Here is a 21,072-nt window from a genome sequence, read left to right on the forward strand (position 1 = left end):
ATTGTTTTCTAGATTTTGGTGTCCTGTTCATGTGTAATGTCCCCAAGGTGTATAATGTTTACGGTCCCTGTTTTCTGTTGTAGAATACATAACTTCAAGCTGCTGTCTCAATGCGGAAACCAGCCTTAAATAATAGTCAGTATTTGTTTTATTACTATAATTTTACTTGAGAATTATGTATTAACAACAACTTGCATTGTATTGTGAAGCAAGTTGCTGTGGTTAAGTGGGCACATTGCACACCATCCATTTGCACCATCCATACAGTTGCTCAGCATGAATTGTGTCTTTGCAATATTTAAAAAAGCATTAGGTCTTTAAATAAACAAATCAAAATGACTAAATTTGACAGAATATATGGAAGAATTTCAAACCGTTTTGCAGATTTTAATGTAATAGCTTGCAAAAAGTGTATGCACATTGAACATTGCTTAGTGCTCTGAACACTGTATATGTATCTGAACACTGCAATGTAGTGTATTGTGTGTGTATATATGTGTGTATACATATACTTATATATATATATATATATATATATATATATATATATATATATATATATATATATATATATATATATATATATATATATATATATATATATATATATATATATGTGTGTGTGTGTGTGTGTGTGTGTGTGCCCTCTTGTGGTACATAATGTACTTCTCATGTTCTGATTTTTTATTTTTATTTTTTATATTTTTTGTAAAGAAGGCTATTCTTCAGTAGACCAGATGCTGCTGCTGCATGATAGAGGTACAATTTATGACACCACATGGCATTAATTGGCCAATTTATTTAATGTAGATCACTGTACAGCAAACACAGGAAACCAAGCAGAAGGAATTACAGAGTACAAGTGAAAGAAGTGTAAATGCAAAAGAGTAGATCATATGCAGAGCTGTATTCATCAGTGAGGTTCTCTGTCCTTTAGCACATGACCTCCATGACACATGATTAATAATTATTAGAAAAGGTAGAGTGAAGTTATGAACCCTGAACTGCAATGGAAGCAACATCTACTCAATAGATGTCACCAACTCCCTACCAAATCAGCTTGCTTTGTTCTCTTTAACCCTTCCCCAGTACAGGAAATGAGAGAAGACTACTGTAAACTAACAAGCGGTATATTTCAGATAGCATTATCAGACTGCTAAATCATTCATAGGCTTATGTTAGAGGTCTTGGTTTGAGATGAAGGTCTGGGTTAAGTAGCTGATGAATGGCTTGGAATGAAGTTAGCAGCTTTCCATGGCACTTTTGTACTTGTATATAAAAAAAAAAATCAGGGGTGGTTTTCCAGCCATGACTTTTTGGCTAAATGGCATGATAATTCCAGTTTACTGAATGCTTTTATCTATTAACTACAGTTCATGGTAGGCTACAACACCTGTATGCTATTTTAAAACTAAAATTGAAGACAATGCACAAAGTTGAAAATTAAATTTCAACGATGACAGGTTTATTTTCAGATTAGCCATATCTCTATTAATGTTCACTATATTAATAATGAATGTTGGATACAATATATGTGGCCAGATAATACATAAATCATAAATTGTAATTACTGTTTTCTAGCTGTTAATTTAATGAAAGAAAACATCTTAATCCAATCAAGGATTGTTAAATAACAGGAAATCCATATTTTATTTTTGTAGGATTATGGCATTGTGTAATTTTCAACCTTGTCTGGAAAACCACTCCATTTAAGTCTGTAAATGTACTGCTTAAATGTCTTAATGCTCTAATTCTACTCATGACATTTTCAAGTTGAGAAAGATGTGCCTATATGAAACATTCACATGGTACAATTCTTTGTTTAAGGTCCATAACACAATCCTCTACAAGTCACTTTCAGCTTTCTAATGAAAATCAGAGCAGAGATTCTTCATCCTTACACAGTATTCCCAAGTATCATTTTAAAGCACAGTAATGCATGTACCATTTAAGGCCCATTCACCTATAAAACACTGCAACAGGCAAATCTGCATTCAGCCATTCATTCTGTTCCAGCACGATTGTTACAGAGGGAAGAATTTAAGGAGAATCACTGCACAGTCCACTGAAAATAGAAATAAAATGCTCATGACACCTAACACAGAGTAAGCAATCATTATATTGAAACACTGTGAAACTGTAAAGACATCTGTTTATGGGACATGGTGTATTCGCATAGTAGAAAAAAAGAAAAAAGAAAAATGAGAGTGGAGGTATTTGAAAAGCCAAATAACAGTATTTGTGTCTTCTTTCTTTTTTTTTCTTTCTATAAACTAGTGGAACTAATAATGGGGCAGTTTGTCATGCATATGGCACAGTTATTCAACACACTTTATTCTGCTTTGCTAGCATCAGGGTCAATATATCTAGGCCATGACATTTTTTCTTTGTTTAAAATACCTATATAAAATAAAATATTATCATTGGGTCTTCAAATCTTGCGCAAAACCATTTGTATAAACATGTTCATATTACATAATTTCCAGATTGATTAACGCCTGCTTGGAGAACAGTGGAGGGATTTTCTTACTACAGTAATATGAAATGTGTTTTGTTTTTTTTTTTGTTTTGTTTTTTAGATATATATACAGGGAATTGGTTTTCACTTTAGGAATTAGCACCTCATTTAAAGGATAATTTCATTTTGTAAACTGAATATGAATCATACACGATTAATGAAAGGGTTTCCAGGGCCAAATATACATAAACATCACACTTTCCAGGAACAAGGCCCTATGGAGATTTTTATGGAGAACTTATCTTCACAATGACAATGGGTTTTATTCACTTTATGCTGAGTATTTGTGTCAGCCTGTTTCAAAGCTGTTTCTTGTTTTTTCGTTTTCTCAGAAAGCCACTGCTTCTCAGAAGCGTCTTCCTTCAATAATTGGCACAAATTGTTGTCCATGTGTCCAGCAATCTGTCCATGCCCTGTCAACACCATATGTGTCTATATGATGTGTGCACTGATTCACTGTAACTGTCCTGATGGTGCCCATCTTTTAGATTTTTTTGACTTGTTTCTTTCATATGACCATTGTCACATACACATAAAGGGTCTGAGAATTAAAATTTAACAGCATTTTAGCTTTAGTTGATCAAGTAACAGTAATATGTGTTCTGATACAAGTTCCTATTCCTGTAGTCTGATGATTGCAAAATAAGCTCATATGTTGCTTTCTCTGATGCCTATCCAATAGATCTCCATACACCAAGAGAAATAGTCAGTTTCAAATGGTTCAATGGTCCAGCATGGGATGCACAATGCCACCTTTAGTGCCTGTTTTATTTGACAACCAGACAGAGAAATGTTTCCCATTTAGCATGACCACATTTAATGTAAAAACAGACAGATGTGAGGTTTGAATTGTGACAGAGATGATGTATACAGTATCTGTATGCCACCAGGGAGGCACTGGATCCTGTGGGTTAAGTTTGATGGGTGCTGGATAGTGGGTGTCCATGATCCACCATCTGTAGGTGGTTTAAAATACAGTACTTCTCCTGTGAACAGTCCTGACAGCCTTAGAGATCAGGACTGAAAAAGAGCAATAATGATGTATTAACATCAACTTCATACAAATACAATTATCATGCATTATAAATAATTGTCTTAGCTTGTATATTATCTTAAAATGCATTATCTCTAAAATGTTGAGTTTGTGTTTATAAATAATATATTTAATAGTCTACTGTACTACTAAAATTATTTTGGTATTTTGAACAGAAATTGCCTGTGTTAAAACTAGGGATAGTCTAAGATATCATTTATATAATGCAGATAAGACTGCTCCTGTAAGATCTACCAAATTTAGTTTGATCATGTATTGCTTCTTTAGCTGGGCAGTGTTTTATGCTCAGTTGCTATTTTTGTGTTCAAAGACAAGTCTTCACTGATGTGGGTGGAGCAATACAGCAGAGAATGTGACAGTTAAAATCTGACAGAGCTGTGGTATTTATTTGGCCCAGAATTACTGAGAGCCCCCTTAAAATGCATAGCATGCAAAAAAAAAAAAAATATATATATATATATATATATATATATATATATATATATATATATATATATATGTCTGAAAAAATTAAATAAAGTTTGAATAAAACGTTTCTTACAACCTGGTATTGCACACTTAATTGCACTTTCTTATAATGTATTAATTCAAATTAATTATAGGGTTTATATAATGCACGAATCGTATGCCTTATTTTTGCACTATAAAAACTGCACTAATATCAGAAAAAAAGGGGTCTAAATATGAGTTTGTTTTGACAACCTCCATTATTATGACCATAGCACAAGCCAGAAAATATTTTAGTCAGTATGTGGGTAGTTATCTATAATTCTAATATTACAATAGAATGACAAACAGTGAACATTCACAAAACTGACTTGTACGTAATAGGACAAGATTTAAAAACCTGTGCTTTAAGTTAGGAAAATATTGCTTTGTCAGCTGCAACTTTTTCAAAATTTTAACTTGCACTACGAGGAGGTCAGCAACTTCAAAAGACCTCGTCTTAGAGCAAGTGCAAATTTTGGAAAAATGGGAGAAAGGTTCCACTGTGCTGGCAGATTTTGTATGTCACAACTATTACTGCACTCCTATGCCTATACAGGGAGCAAGCACTTTAATTTCTGACCTCTAAAATATCAACTGGTCGCAGTAAAAAGTAAAAAGTGTCATACGGCTAACTTTATACCAGGAAATGATGCTTGTGCCGGCATGAAAAGAGACCCATGTGTGAAATAGCAGAATTGAAAACGGTTTGATGTAAAACTATCAATTTGAGGGGAGAGGGTTATTTAGGCTCTTAAGGATTGATTATGACAAATACCTTGAATTGCTCATGTGCATCTTGCGTGGAAGATTCTGTTTCCCTGACAACTATGGCCTTGGTTACCAACATGTCAGGATGCTGCTGCTTGGCTTCTTTTATTGCCATGGCGAGTGCCTGTGAAAAATAGAAACTCAATTCAAAGGAATACAGAAACCCTAGAGAATAAACAATACTTGTCATGTTCTCGCACATTTCTGTTATGCTAGTTTGCCTTTAACTTACTTGATCTTGGTCAACATCATCATCTCCAGTAATGATAATCCTCTTCTCAATCCTTGTCTCCGAGTATCCTCCTTTTACTGTCTATAAACAAACACTGGTAAATCAGAATGCGCACTCACTATCATCAGACTTACTATTATTAGACGTCTGTTGATTTGACTATCATTTGTGATGTAAATTATGTTTTTTTCTGCTGTAGTGCAGTTACTTTGGTAACATGTGTTGTGGCTGATGTCACATTCTCTGTTACAAGTAGAGGAGACCCAGAACCCTCTCTGGCCAAAGATCCGAAGCTCACCTGCCCAAGAAAAGAAAAGAATCGCAGATTAGTTTGGACATTAAGATATTTCTTTTTCTCACATGGCTGATATTGTTTTGGTGAGAAATCAATCACAGGTGCTGGCTGGATAGGCACAACATAGTGTGACATATTAAAACTGGAAGAGCAGTGATATTTGTCCATATAAACAGTTTTTTCCTGACATCAAGCAAAGCATTTGTAACAAATAAGAAGAAATAACTATGTTGTGCCAACTAAATGTGAATAATACATTTAATGTGTTATTACACATAGAACATCATATAATTAACAGAAATATAATTTCTTTCTTAGTTGTCAGCCAGTCAGTGAAGGAATATTAATGGTAAATCTAGTTAACCATAAATCATTACAACATGCCATTGTACTGAGCAGGAGTAAGGAGAGGAGTTCATTCAAATGTATATCCTTCTGCATGTTTCTTTTTTAACTTAAGCCATATTTTTCAGTTATGCCACTTTTACCCAGGTGACAAATTGCACAAAAATATCAACAATATTTATGCCACAACAAAAGGCCTCAATGCCATGTTCTTGTGCATCAATTTTACAATAATGAAATAGTCCTGAGTTATTCATCCCAAGCAAAATTATTTGATTATTCGATATAAGAAATGATAACAATACAGTGGATGTAAAAAAAAAGTCTACACACTCCTGTTAAAATGATATATTAGTTTTTTGTGATGAATAAAATTAAACCAAGTTAAATCACGTCAGAACAGGAAATTACAATGTATAAAAAGTAAGTGAAAAACAAACATTTTTGGAAACATAGGGAGGAAAAAAGGTTACAATAACCTTGTTGCATAATTGTGCACACCCTTTTATAATTGTGTTCAGAATGAACCAATCACATTCAATCTCATGTTCAAAGATAAATATCATACAGCTGTCATGAATTAAATTATTCTGATTAACCCCAAATAAAGATCTGCTGTTTCTGCAGGATATTCTTGACATCTTCTTGGCTTCATCTGCCTGCTGAAGCCATGGTCAACAAAGACCTGACAAAGCCTGTATAATGTCTCATTGTCGAAAGGTATCGATCAGGAGAGTGGTACAAAAAATTCCCAAACATTGAATGTACCATGGAACACCATGAATGCCATCATCAACAAGTGGAGAAAATGGAGCACCATACTGACATTATCAAGAGGAGGATGACCCTCCAAAATTTACAAAAGGACAAGACAAAAACTTAACAGGGAGGCTGCCAAGAGACCTATGGTGACATTTAAGCAGCTCCAGGAATATCTGACAAGTACCGATTACTCTCTGCATGTGACAGCATATTCTTCATGTCTGGGCAATCGGGTAGGGCGGTTAGATAGAAGACCTTTCCCACAAAAAAATAAATCACACAAAGCCATGTGGCAAAATGTGTTATGGTCTGATGAGACCAATTCCAAAATGTATAATAATGCCCGAATTCCAAAAGGTATGTTTGGTGCAAAGAAATGCACCAAAAGAACACCATATTGTACCCACGGTGTAGCATGGTGGTGACAGCATCATGATTTAGGGCTGCATTTCTTCAACCAGACCTGGGGCATTTATCAAGGTGGATGGAATAATTAATAGCTGCAAATACCAGTCAGTTTAATGCAAAGTAAGCTACTGCCTGTAAGTTGAAGATGAAAAGGTATTTCACCTTTCAGTAGAACATTGACCCAAAGCATACATCCAAATCAACGAAGGAATGGCTTAACCAAAAGAAAATCCATGATTCTGAATGATAGTCAGAGCCCAGACCTGAATCCAACAAAAAAAAACTGTGGGGTGACTAAGGCTCAATGATTAACACATTTTTAATCAAAATCACAATTTGTAAAAGTGCAGTTCATACACCGCAATAGGTGTATGATTGAAGGTGTGAATACCGGGTGTAAGTGTGCAACCCCTTAAATAGCAAAACACAAAAGTAGACTGGCAATGTAAAGTCTAGCTTGACTCCACAAATGTGATACATAGCCTAGCTGGCCTATGAGAGGACGAGTTTCTGCCATCACATCAAGGAAGCAAGCCCTACTTAGCAGCAAAGGTGGTGGAGGCTAGCAGTAGTGAGTCTGGTCCAACAAGCAAATGCAAATTTATTGAAATGCAATGCAATGAAATGCAAATCTAATGAAACAAGTGAAGCTGATCTTATAGACAAACAAAATTGCACATCAAACATCTGGAAATATTCTGACTTCAGACAGACACCTTTCAATAGCAGGTGATTTGAAAAATGTGCCGAAAAACAGTGCAAACCTCTCCTGTTAACAACAAACTTATACCAGCATCTCAGATGGTACCACAAATCACAACATGATGAATGTTTAGCTAATCAAAATTCTGGAGCACAGTCTTGAGCTGTTAAGCAGCCTGTAATCACATAATCACTCCGGTATTTGAAAGTGTCACACTATATGAGAAGAGCTCACGCTGACACAAAGAAATAACGGGTGCGATCACAAAGTTTGGAGCACAATATCTTATTTGTGCTTGTTTTGCAAAAAAAATAAATAAATCTTATAAAAGATGCTACAAAGTCAAACATCTTATTGTCCTTTCTTTATTTGTCTGTATTTGATATGCAGGTTTTATTTTGAAGTGCAATTAGTGTAAAATGCAAAAATAGAATAAATAAATCGCATGTTAAATCAAAATCAAAATTGAATCTCAATTAAATGTATTTTTTTCAATGATGTAAACCTATGTGTGACCTGAAGTGGGTTATGCACAAGATATGCCCGTACAATTTGATGGATATAGAATGTTCCCTTTCAAAGGGAACTTCGACGTTGCGTTTAGCATAACACTATGGGGAGCGCCTCTCGCGCGTGACTGGCATCTAAAGCTTGTGTAAAATCATGCCTATTTATAGGCCTGCCATGGTCAGGTGACGTGGCAATTAAGCGTGTCACGTGATATAAAGACGCTTCATTTCCTCGCTATCTTTTCTCAAAATCTCAGAACTTTTCTATCCCATTAAAAAAAAAAGAGAGAGAGAGAAGAAAAAAAGGAATGAGCGAGAGAGAAAAATATGAGAGAGAATTCAGGAAGTGTGTTACAGCTTGCTCCCGTTTCATCACGGGGAATAGTGCACACTTTCTGGGTGAAGTGTCTAGGGATATAACATGCGATGGCAGCCTCGAGAGGCCGCGCATGGTAATGCCTACATTAGCTCGGCTCGCGACTTGCGCTCTTCTCGCAAGTTGGGTTTCAGAGCATCGCGGATTTGGGCCGGCCGCTGCCGAGGCAGCTAGCCGTCTCAGGCTCGGGGGATCTTTTATGGATCCGGAAGAGGAGCCGGAGACGAGTGCTGCTCTATCTCTTACTCTGTCTTCCGGGTTCGGCTCTCCGCTGGATTTTGGAGCTCGCGTCGCGACTCCTCTTCCGCTATGGAAAGCCATAAGGGAAAAAACACACAAAAATAATAGTAATAATTCCTCTCTGACTCCGAGGAGCCAGAAGGGTGTGCTAAAAACTGAGGGCAGCATATAAAGAGTTGCTTGAAGTGATTATTAAGGCTGGATAAGCCTTTTTCTCCCCAGTGAAAGTAAATCCGTCACACTGCAGAAACTCCCCTTTCTTCCATAAGTGCCTAGAAATGTGGGCCATATTTCTAGCACTGAAATTCCTTCTTCCTCAATTGAGAGGTCACCATTTGTTTACAGACAACACACCGGTGGTCTCATACACTGACCACCAGGGAGGATTATGCCCGCTCCCCTGTTCAGGCAGGCGCAACTAATTCTTCTCTGGGCAGAAGGAAAGTTTGTCAGTGAGTGCAATGTACATTCTAGGAATATGGGGGCAGACATCCTGTTGAGGCAGGGGCTGAGGCCCAGGAACTGGTGGCTCCATCCACAAGTGGTGGAGTCCATATGGCAAGGTTTGGCCAAGCAGGACTGCATGTGTTCGCCTCTGAGGAGATAACACACGGCCCGCTGTGGTTCGCCCTCACTCCTTCCGCACGATTAGTGCTGGACACCATGGTGCACATGTGCACACTTTTCCCCCGATCGCTCTGCTCCCACAAGTTCTAGCGAGAGTTCGCCAAGATAGTCTATGTCTGCTGCTAGTAGCACCTTATTGGCCAGCTCGAATATGGTTCTCAGAGATAATATCCCTGCTAGAAGGCACTCCTTGGGAAATTCCCATCTGCAGGGATCCACTGTAGACCCAGTGAACTGCGCAATAGCTACGGTCTTGGAATTCTTACAAGAATGTTTCTCAGCAGGGTGGGCTCCTTCTACAATCAGGGTTTATGTGACAGACTCTTACCCAAAAAAACAAAGTAGTCAAAGTAGTAGACAAAAAAAAATCTGAGTAGTGTAATAAAATCAAAAGGTGCTTCAACAAAGTATTAGTTTAGGGATGTGCACACATCTGAAATTAGTTTATTATAAGTTTTTTTATTTCTTTTTTTCTCTGTAAAAGTTTCTGATTGGTTTTCACTTTATCTGTATACTTTTCAATTACACATTAAAGGTGAGAAAAGATCTGACATGATTTATCTTAGTGTCGTTCTTTTACTCACAAAACCTGCCATTTTATCAGGGGTGTGTAGACTTGTTATATCCATTGTATTTTGCTGAAAGCAATCACTAAATTTATGTATTTACAACAATCCTATTTTTTCACAAATTGAATAGATGTGCACACTGCTATACATTTATGCTAATTTATGCTTGGGTATACTTACAGGAGAGATCCTCTCTGCCACTGAGAATGGGGCTTCACACAAACCACTCATACCATGATCCTATAACAACAAAACATCTAAATATTACATCTTTGAAAAGCTCATAAATATCATTAGAATAAGCTTATTATGCCACAATTTAAGGCTGGCAATTATTCTTATATTACTTAGATTTGTTCACTATAATATGGGAAATTCACCACTCTATATACCAAGTACAGTTAATATAGAAATAATACAGGATGATAAAACTGGCAACACTTTTCTTTACAGTTTACTTTTATTTTCTTTACAGTACTGTTGTTCTGTACTTAATAAGATAACCTCCTTGTGTTATCATGTTACTGTGTTTCTACTACAGTGTTACAGTGTTGTAGTGAGTTAAAGTGGGGGAAATAAGTATTGAACACATCAACATTTGTTTCCAGTAAATATATTTCCAATAAGGCTATTCATATTAAATTTTCACCAGACCTCAGTATTAACTCAAGAAATCCGCAAATATAAAGAATTCACAACATTAAAGTCCATAAATAAAGTTATGTAATAAAATGGAATTACACAGGAAAAAAGTACTGAAGACACTAAGAAAAAGCAGTTCTTCAAGGCAAGGTAAGGCAAGGAACCAGCTGAAATCCGTAAGTAGTAAAAAAGTAATTATACATCCTATCTCTGCAAATTAATGTTAGCTGGGTTAGTAAATTGATGGTCTATAAAAAGGCTTTTCATTACCAAGGTGTCACACAAGAAACATCTCGTGATGGGTAAAAGCAAAGGGACCTTTGGAACCTTATTGTTGCAAAACATATTGATGGAATCAGATACAGATGTATTTCAACACTTCTGAATCTTCCAGTAAGCACCATTGGGGCCATTATCCACAAATGGAGGCAACATCACTCCGTCATCAACCGGCCACACACAGGAGCTCCTCGCAAGATTTCTGAGCAGGGAGTCAGAAGAATAGTCAGAAGAGTAGCCCAAGAGCCAACGACCACTAAGAAAGAGCTCCAGAAACACTTGGAGGCAGCAGGTGCCATCGTCACAGAGAAAACAATAGGCAATGCACTTCACTGCTCACATGCAGACTCCATTACTAAAGAAAAAGCATGTAGAAGCTCATTTAAAGTTTGCTACAACTCATCTGGACAAGCCTATGAAATACTTGGAGAGTGTAGTCTGGTGAGACGAGAGCAAAATTGAACTTTTTGGCTGTCATACTACACACCATGTTCGGAAAAGAAATGGCACTGCACATAACCCTAAAGACACTATACCAACAGAGAAGTTTGGAGGTGAAAGCATCATGGTGTGGGGCTGTTTTTCAGCACATTGTACAGGCAGACTTCATATAATTGGAGGAACGATGAATGGAAGCCCTTTACTGGGAGAGTCTTGAGAAGACTCTGCTGCCATCCACCAGAATGATGAAGATGAGACGTGGGTGGATCTTCCAGCAGGACAACGATCCAAAACATACAGCAAAGGAAACTCTCAACTGGTTTCAAAGAAAATAGAATCAAGGTGTTAGAATGGCCGTCAATCACTTGACTTGAATACATTTGAACAAGATTTAAAGACAATATGTTTAGAAGAATGGGCCAAAATCACACCTGAATTCTGCGGCCGATAATTTCTTCATACAGGAAGGCTTCTCTACTAAGAAGCAAACAAACAAAGGCTTCTCCACTAAGAATATAAATTTCAGTTAGCATGTTCAATACTGTTTTCCACTTACATAACTTTATTTATGGACTTTAATATTTGGATTTCTTCAAAATCCAAAGTCTGGTGAAAATTTTATGTGAATAGCCTCAATGGAAATATATATTTACTAAAAAAAAAATTGACGCATTCAATAGCTGAGGTTGAGGATTCTGTCAGTGCCAGAATTCACTCCCACTCACTCCACTTGGCTGCAGCAAGACCCTATGATGTCTTAGAATGTTCACTTAATGGACTGATCTTTTAAATGGAACAGCATTATAGTTGTCTGTTGCTGTATAAGTGTTTTTGTAACATTTTTATAATCACCCTGTTTACACGATGTAAACATGTATACCTGGTCTGCTATCTCCATAATGGTCGTAGTAACCTCTGACCCATTCGGCTGCGTCTCGATCTTGACTTCTGTTTTTCTTAGAGCTTGAGAAGCAATGATGTCACTGCTCTCTCTGCTGTGAAGCTGTAGAGATGCTGTGTCTGAACCATCTTGCCTTACTGACTGGATATGAAGGAGCTCTGCAGATTCCTTTTTTAAAGCCTGAGCAGCCTTCACTGACCGTGGAGCTTTTTTTGGCACAAAAGGCTTGGAAGGGAGACAATAACAAAAGGTCAAGTCCTTGCTAGGACCCAGATAGACGGTCAGTGCCAGCTAAAATAACTTAGCAGCATAAAATGAGGCATGATTTAAAAGAAAAGAATAAGAAGCCATGATAAACATAACTGAATTTTGAAATTAAAGAAACCAGACCTGGACAGACTGATATTCGACTATGGAAGACAGCATCATATGGAACAGAATGAGAATCAATCATGAACTGAAATTCCCAAGTAAATTCATGCTTTGGTTTGATGCCCTGTAGGATGCAAAAGAAAATAAAATGAAGTGATCGAAGACATTAAGGCATCTCTCCATCAGGTAGTGATGTAGTTCCTACTCAAGTAAGGAAGGAGGACTATTTACCTCAGGTTTACGCTGCTCCACAGGCTTCTGTTCTACAATGGGCTTCAGTTCTTCCATCGACCTCAATAGTTCTGCAGGTTTTTCCTGTGGAATGATGATGGGCTCGGACCCTAGCATGAAAGCTGGATGTGCTGGCCGGTCTGAAACACAAAGTTCATGTGAGATGTCCTTCTCTCCTAACTCCGTCATTCCTCTGGAGAACTCCTCCATCCCTGTTTGAAGGTCCATGAGGACAGTGAAGTCCACCTCGGCCTCTAAACTGGAAGTGGAGCTAACGGTGATGCTGGAGCATTTGCGTTCAATGCCCAGGTGGGTCTCCTTGAGATATAGATACTCAGGGTCAGGGTCATCCTCAGACACTGATCCCAGACGCCGTTCCCATGGCTCTCTCTGAAGAAACAGAGGAAGAGTAGATTTTTGAGAAGGAAAACAAAGTATATGGTGCATAAACAGTTGCACAAGTGCACCAAGTCAATGTTGTGAATGTTGTGCAGTAAAAATCCCCAGAGCTGAATTAACATAAGTATTTACAAAAATGTATAGTACTCATTTAACTCGATCTGGACAAAAATGTCCACTGTAGAAGTAAATTAATGACATGAGAATTTGCCATGTCAATATCATGTACATTTACAAACCAAAATATTTTTTAAAACAATTAGAATGTTATATTTCAGTAGTCCAAGCATATAAATCTAGTGGGAATGTAAATATTGGTTAAAGCTGTAAAGATGGATTCAGTAAAACTTTCTTTTCAGAACTGGTACATGTCTCTGAGGGAAACTGAGTCAGGTATATGCAGGTATTAATCTTGACTCCATTAGCTGAATTAAAAATTTTATTTCTTTGCAGAAATCATTACATTTAGTATTCTCAGAGATATCAAAAGACTAAAAAACTTGGATCATTGCTCATTCTGTGAAGCTTAGTTGCTGTTATTATGTAGGAACATGATTACATGCAGTGAAACAAAAGTTACTTGTCCCATGGCTTCATCGGACACAATGGGACAAATTACTTTTTGTGATTATGAAGGGACTTTTGGAAGCCATGCAACTGAATGCATGCTGTTTATGAAAGCAAGAATGGACCCACAAAGCTTATGACATAGAGTTTAAATTTATGGGTTAGCAGAGATGCTGCAAGTAAGTAAGATGAGTGGAAAAATGAGGCACCTGGACTTCCTCCTGAGGTTCCGCATGAATTGCTGGGGTGGGAAGGGGTTCCTGGTGAGATTAAATAATAGGAAAAGGAGTCCATGTTAGAGCAATGAGGTTTCGGGCAAACGGGCTAGACGGCATAATGGGCCCTAAACCAATTACTAAGTGTAAGCATGTCCCAGCTGCACACAAAGATATGGAGATGTAAATCTCTAAAACTACATAAGTAGTAGCACAAATAATGTCTACACAGTTCTTGAACATCCAGCACCAAAATACATTACAAACTAAAGCTTTATTAATAGTTCACTGTCTGAAAAAATCTGTTCCATTTAAGTGCTTGCTTGACTAAATATTTGTAATGTAATAAGACACCCATTTACCCAAAGTTGAAAAAAATTTGCTTGCACAGGAGCTTTGGAACCAGATTTTTCTTAATTATCAGCAAAGACAAAATACAAAGGTAATATAAAAAAACAACTAAAAATTCCTATGATGAAACTGAAGTTCAGGTTAGTACATCAACATCCCATGCTCTAGTGAACAATGGCTCAACTATCACAAAGAAAAATAATAAGCCTTAGAATAAGAATACAATTCCATCCAAATAGCAAAGCCTAGCTCAATCGAAAGCCTTAACTCTGCACTCTGCTCAAAAGCAATTAGCCATTTTTTCAAGTCTCCCTTGCGAAAGCCTCTACATTTTCAAAAATGACATTCTAGCATAATAATATGCTGCATTTGTTTCCTAGCAACAACCATTCCCCTTTTAGTAGATACAAATAGCACCAGAGAAAGGCTGCTGGAAGGAAAGACCGTTTGTACAGTGGTCGATTAAAGGAAAGCGAGCGTAAAAGCTTAAGCAATGAAAAGTACATGAAGGATCCTATGGGCTGTCTCATATGTGCAAGCAGATGTTGAGCTGTGGAGAGAAGGGAAAGGGAAAAGAAGTGGATCCTTATCCAATCAGTCATGACATAACATTTTTTATCAGCCAATGGTTAAAGTTAGAAGTGGGCATTTCACCCGTCTCTCCTCAGATACAGGTGATTATGCTGTATAGATGTATGCACTTAAAGGTTAAAACTATAACATAAGGATGTGCAGATTCATGCGATGCCTATAGTTCCTGTGAGAGACAAGCAGATGCCAAGCAGTTGTTACCGATGGTTTCTTTTTAGCTGATTCTAAGCTGGAGCTCTTGAGAAGGCTGTAGCTGGAGTCAGTAGGAGAAGATTGTTTGTGTCGCATCTCTCTTGACTTCTGGGACTTTACATGAGAATTCAAAGGAGTCATTTGCTCAAAGCCAGAAAATATTAAGTTTGATGAGAAATCAGTGAGTGGGGAAGTGTCTTCAAAGCACACCTGGTCATCATCTGCACTAAGTCTCTGATCAGTATTGTCTTCTGAATCCTGAAATTGTTTCCTGTATGTTTGTGGAGGATGGTTGCATTTTCTGGTTTCCCTAACATATCCATTAGCTGTGTAGTCTCTTTTAGGAACTGCCGGGGTGCTATCCATGACTGAAGGCATACTTGTCTGTGTGAAAAAAGCTGGTATTTTTTCAATTCCAGATGATTCCTCTGACTTTGTTCCTTTTGTGTCATCAAATAAATTAGAGTAAATTGTGTCTCTTTCACTTTGATCTTTGACTCCATGTTTTCCTTTTAGTTTTTTGGACCTCTCAGGTTTCAAGGGAACAGCTCGTTTTTGTTCTGGTACAGAAGCATTACTTTTAACTGAATCACTCATTAGAACTACCTTATTTTCCGTTGTTTTGGTTTTACTAATGGTTTTAATCTTGTTGTCCGTACTTTCCACAGATTGTCTCTCCCATCTGCTTCCATTATACTGATCTCTCATATGTTTGTCTATAACTACATTGGGAGAAACTTCACCCTGCTTTCTCCCCTCAGAGTTTGAAAAATCTAGGTTTACACTATCTTTTACATGAGTTGTTCCAACATATCTCCTTTCAATCCAATGAGTCTCTGTTGGATATTCATCATAGCCATTTGCATGAATATTGTTCTTCAAACATTTCTCATGTGGAAGTCCATTGTCATTTATGTTCTTGGCAGCAGAATGTGTTTCGCTGATATATTCAGTCTTTAATGTATACATCTTGGTTCTTTGAGGCTTCTCTGGGGATGGGATGGAGTTCTTATTTGATTTGATGGTATGGCTTCCCATTGGGCCACCAGGAGCCATACAGATTTTCACACTATTCACTTGATCTCTTTCATGCTGAGTGAGTGGTGTCTCTATTCTAGCAGCGTTCTTGTTCTTTTCCTCTTTTGAACTGAGGGTCAGGTCTGTTTGACAACCGTCTTGCTCCTCAATAAATATGGGCTCCTCAGAGGCCTATATATCAATATAGAGTGAACAGTTTCAATAGCTTGCGTGTGTCGCTTATACACTATCACTAAAAATAAGATTTGCTGTAAAAATAGTCCCATATGTCCACTATTAAATAGAATGTGCTTAAAAGCACCAGTTGTGTTTCAAACAATCACATTGACCCTCTAAACAGTATAAGCCATAAGACACAGAATTCATGTTGTGTTTGGTAAATTCACTCTAGAAAGCTTTGATTACTATTTAAAACATTCATAATTTGCACTTAGCCAGTGGTTAGATTAAATCTACATAAAACATATCTAACTTGCTGCACCTACTGTGCAGGCTTTTACAAGCCTCTTAAACTCACAGTTTTTTTCTCTGGAGTACTGCCAGAAGAGGTCACAGACAGACGTTTCTCTCTGTGGACTAGCTTGCTGTTGGGCTCCCTCAGAGCTCTCTTCAGTTCGTTGATACTTGCCTGATGTTTTTGCAGTACATCTTCAGGTTTATCCAGAAACTGCTACAAACCAAACATTCACATTTACATTCATGGCATTTGGCAGACGCCCTTATCCTGAATGACTTATATATATTGCATTTTATGCAACTGAGCAGTTGAGGGTTAAGGGCCTTGCTCAAGGGCCCAGTAGTGGCAGCTTAGCAGTGCTGGGTTTTGAACTCACAACCTTCTGATCATTAGTTCAATGTTTTAACAACTGAGCTACCACTACCCAAACCATTCAAGAATGCAAACTTCTTCATTGCATCATGTGAAATATATGTTAAAACAGATATGCACTACAGAATGGGAAATAAATAAAAATCTGATACTGCACTTTTTTGTTTTGTATTCATGCCAAAGGAACCTCTATATATATATATACTCAGCAAAAAAAAAAAAAGAAAAAAAGAAACGTCCCTTTTTTAGGAGACTGTATTTTAAAGATAATTTTGTAAAATCCAAATAAGCTTTACAGATCTTTATTGGAAAGGGTTTAAACAATGTATTTCAAGCTTGTTCAATGAAACATAAACAATTATTGCACATGCACCTGTGGAACAGTCCTTAAAACATGAACAGTTTACAGTCGGTAGGCAATTAAGGTCACAGTTACAATAACTTAGGACACTAAAGAGACCTTTCTACTGACTCTGAAAACACCAGAAGAAAGATGCCTAAGGTGCCTACTCACCTGCGTGAACATGCCATAGGCCTGCTGCAGGGAGGCATGAGTACTGCAGATGTGGCCAGAGGAATAAACTGCAATGTCTGTAATGTAAGTAATCTGATCTAATGTCTGTAATCTGCACTGAGACAGTGCTACAGGGAGACAGGAAGGACAGCTGATTGTCCTTGCAGTGGCAAACCACGTGTAACCATGTGTCCCCCCAGACGTGATCGAGAACATGCAAATGCCTTGGTGGAAGAGTGGTGTAACATCTCACAGCAAGAACTGACAAATCTGGTGCAGTCTATGAAGATAAGATGCACTGCAGCTGGTGGACACACCAGATACTGACTGTTACTTTTGATAATGACCCCCCCACCCCCCCTTTATTCAGGGACTCATTATTCCATTTTTGTTCGTCAAATATCTGTGAAACTTGTTCAGTTTATGTCTCAGTTTTTGAATGTTTTTATTAATGTTTTTATTTTAATACAAATATTTGCTAAGTTAATGTTAAGAAATTTGCTGGAAATAAAAGCAGTTGAGTGTGAGAGGACGTTTCTTTTTTTTTATCTGTCATGAGTGCTACCTATTCCATAAATATAATGTTTTCTCTCAAGTAAAATAAATAAATAAACAACATTTAAAAATCTGTGTAGCTACTCACAAATCACACAATTAAGTCTTCAAATTAACACCATTAAACACAGACACACACACACACACACACACACACACACAAACACAAACACACACACACAACATATGAACATATGCCACATGCTTTGGTAGTTAATGGCTCTCCATTTTGGCCCAGAACCTGCACTGACAGAAAATCTGTCTTTTCAAAAGAATCCTTTCAGACAGACAACAACTCAGGCAATGGATGTACCAGAAGTAGTACCTCCTGTTTAGGGCGAGGGGCCAAGTCCTGGTCCGACTGGGCAAAGGGATGAGTGGGTGAGATATGGTGCAAGGAGAGGCAAGGCGAGGCACAGCGAGGTAGAGGCGGAGGGGAAACAGTTTTAGGAGTGAAGACAAGTAGGCAGAGCATGGTTGAATTTACAGGGAAGGCAGGCAGCCAAACAAAGAACAAATCTTATACAAATACACTAAATTCAGCAATGGAACTGAAGAAAGTGTACAGGGTTGTGTCATTGTTCATAGATACACTGAACTAAATGTACTTTTTTGAAAGACGATTGATCACAAAGTTCTAAACAAAGTACCCAGACCAATGACACACATGACTAGGGCTCTCTTTTGAGGTGCAGACTAGCGTATTTAAACTGACATTCCTAAAAGCAAGGATAGGTGCTGAAAATGTCACCCTTAAATATGCAAAATAGAACCAAAGTAGTAAACAATATGTATGACAAACTTTGATCAGTCTAAGTCAAAATTGTATTATGTAATTCATTAATGTGTGTTAACCATCATCTGTACCATCTGATTTAGACCTTCTCTTCCATTAAACCATATAGCACACACCAAGTAAAATGCATCAAAATGATGCAGTTGTAGGAGCCTTGATATATTAAGTAGGATTAAAAATTAATAGGACTTAATATTTTAAGGGTGAACCCATTCTAATGTTGCAAACATTACCAAACATACGACACATTATAAACACTGATTCCATGACAAACATATGGACTGCTAGGAGAGGCATGACAAGACATATGTATGAACATCCTGCGTTGTGGTATTGCTAAAAATCTAACAGCTCTTCTTAATGGACTTTTTTTTGCATGAGCTATGTTAACACAAAAATACTTAGACAGACAAATGGTAGACACCATAAAATACCTCAGCCTTAGAGTCTAGAGGAGAGCCTGGCTCCTCCCCCTGCCAGCAAAAGAAAAGAGGAAAAAGCTATTAGTAGAAAGCAGGGGAGAATCTTAGGAGGGAAAGGAGAGGAAAGTATACTGTCAGATTTGACAAGAGACAGGGAAGTTATATTTAGAAATAGAGAAAAATAAAAATAGCTGGATTTACTCTAGACACATATTCAGAGCAGCGGGAGAGAGAGGAAGCAATATAAGAGCAAGAAAAGTGTAAACGAGTAGGGTGAAGAAAGGGAGCTAGAGAGGAAATGGATTATGACATAAGGAAAAGGCTTAAGAGGAGATGGATTACATTGTAATTAGAAGATAAGGCAAGGCCAGAGTCATAGTCTGTAGTTATCATTATGTGGGTTGGACTCCTGGTGTTAAGTGTAAATATGTCTTCTAGGGTTAAAAGTAATATTCACATCTACTTAAAATGCACACAATAAAGGCCTTAAACTACTGCTACTGCAGACCCATCAGAAATTCATTAGCAATATTTCATATATACTACTGTTATAGAACTATTTCTTGTTGTTTAGTTGATCATCTAAGAAAGTAAGAAGTGTTGTAGACAATTTTGCATGTATTGCATCTTATTCATTATATTCTTCTGGCAATTATTTTTTTATTTAATAAGACATAGATCTGTTTATCAAAAACACTACTGTACCATGGCCTTTGATGGAGTAGCATCTGTCTCTGGTCTCTTATCTACAGTTTGCTTCTGCTGCTGGTCCAGATCCTGCTCCTGACTAGGCTCCATGTAGTCCCGGTCCAGATCGTCTCTGGAGAAGCTATGTGCAGGGTCACTAGAGGTGTGTTGGGAGAGTCTGTCCATTGTATCGCCCAGAGCAGATGCTGACAGCAACAAACAACCAAAAATTTCATAAAACTCATGCATGCCATCTTTGTGCCACCATTAATTTGTAATTTTGTGGACTATCGGTTTAATAAGTAGCTTCAAACTTAACACACCATGATCTAAAATTATGATCTAAAAGAACACAATAGAACAAATTCCAGTTTTGCAAATGTTCAGCATTTCTGTTTAAATGACCTCATTTTAAATACTCCAAAATTTTCAAATCTAACCAGGAAATAAGTATAAGGGCATTAAGAGATGTTTCTTGTTACGTGATTAGTGATTTGAGAAATCATTCACTGCAAAAAAAAAAAAAAAAAAAAAAAAAAAAGATTATTATATATATTTTTATTTTTTAAAAATTATATATATATATATATATATATATATATATATATATATATATATATATATAAGCAAATATGAGCAAAGTACAGCATTCTTAGTGTACTGACAACTAATCTAGCTTCTTTCTATAATTACATGGTTAAAGTAAGATAAACTTATTTCCTAGTTATTCACCCCCCATTAACCTTTTCCCAACCAGGTGTTCGGCAAAGCTGAAAATTGGACTCATCAGAGGAGATGACCTTACTTCAGTCCTCTATGGTCCAATCCTTATGGTCTTTTGCAAACCTCAGCCTGGCTCTTCTTTGCTTTTCATTGATGATGGGCTTTTTTCGAGCTTTGCATTCAGCTCTGCCCCTAGGAGCCTGTTTTGAACTGTACCCGCCATGCACTTCACCTCAGCTGCCACTTGCCATTCTTTTTGTAAGTCACTTTAGGTAATCCTGCGGTTGTTGAGTGACATTCGAATGAGTTGGCAGTCAGCCCGGGCTATAGCTTTGTTGTCTCCAATGTCTGCTGCTTGACCTTGTTCTTATGAACTGTCGTCTTTGAAGTTTTAAGGATGGAAGCAACCCAACACTCACTGTATTCCGTTGC

The 21,072-nt window shown here is 37.3% G+C and overlaps 1 protein-coding gene across 7 annotated transcripts in view; it reads right to left on the bottom strand.

Annotated features, from left to right (window-relative positions):
* Nucleotides 1-788: 788 nt before the first annotated feature.
* si:dkey-178k16.1 (band 4.1-like protein 1) overlaps nt 789-21,072 on the bottom strand; it is a 70,938-nt gene continuing 50,654 nt past the window's right edge. For 2 of the 7 annotated variants that reach the window (XM_047160316.2, XM_047160318.2), the window contains exons 12-24: nt 19,936-20,123; nt 19,243-19,281; nt 18,338-18,373; nt 16,632-16,784; nt 15,086-16,285; nt 13,937-13,987; nt 12,762-13,151; nt 12,138-12,383; nt 10,076-10,135; nt 5,270-5,359; nt 5,062-5,142; nt 4,837-4,953; nt 789-3,538 (exon numbers count right to left, since the gene is read on the bottom strand). In XM_047160316.2, the coding sequence (XP_047016272.1) occupies nt 3,533-3,538; nt 4,837-4,953; nt 5,062-5,142; nt 5,270-5,359; nt 10,076-10,135; nt 12,138-12,383; nt 12,762-13,151; nt 13,937-13,987; nt 15,086-16,285; nt 16,632-16,784; nt 18,338-18,373; nt 19,243-19,281; nt 19,936-20,123 (2,657 nt within the window). In that variant the 3' untranslated portion in view covers nt 789-3,532. Of the gene's footprint in view, nt 3,539-4,836; nt 4,954-5,061; nt 5,143-5,269; nt 5,360-10,075; nt 10,136-12,137; nt 12,384-12,548; nt 12,655-12,761; nt 13,152-13,936; nt 13,988-15,085; nt 16,286-16,631; nt 16,785-18,337; nt 18,374-19,242; nt 19,282-19,935; nt 20,124-21,072 lie in introns of those variants that run through there. The other 5 variants (XM_047160317.2, XM_047160323.2, XM_017488200.3 and 2 more) reach the window with 5 other exon arrangements.

Source organism: Ictalurus punctatus, chromosome 15 (assembly GCF_001660625.3).
Source record: "Ictalurus punctatus breed USDA103 chromosome 15, Coco_2.0, whole genome shotgun sequence".
NCBI classification, from domain to species: Eukaryota; Metazoa; Chordata; class Actinopteri; order Siluriformes; family Ictaluridae; genus Ictalurus; species Ictalurus punctatus.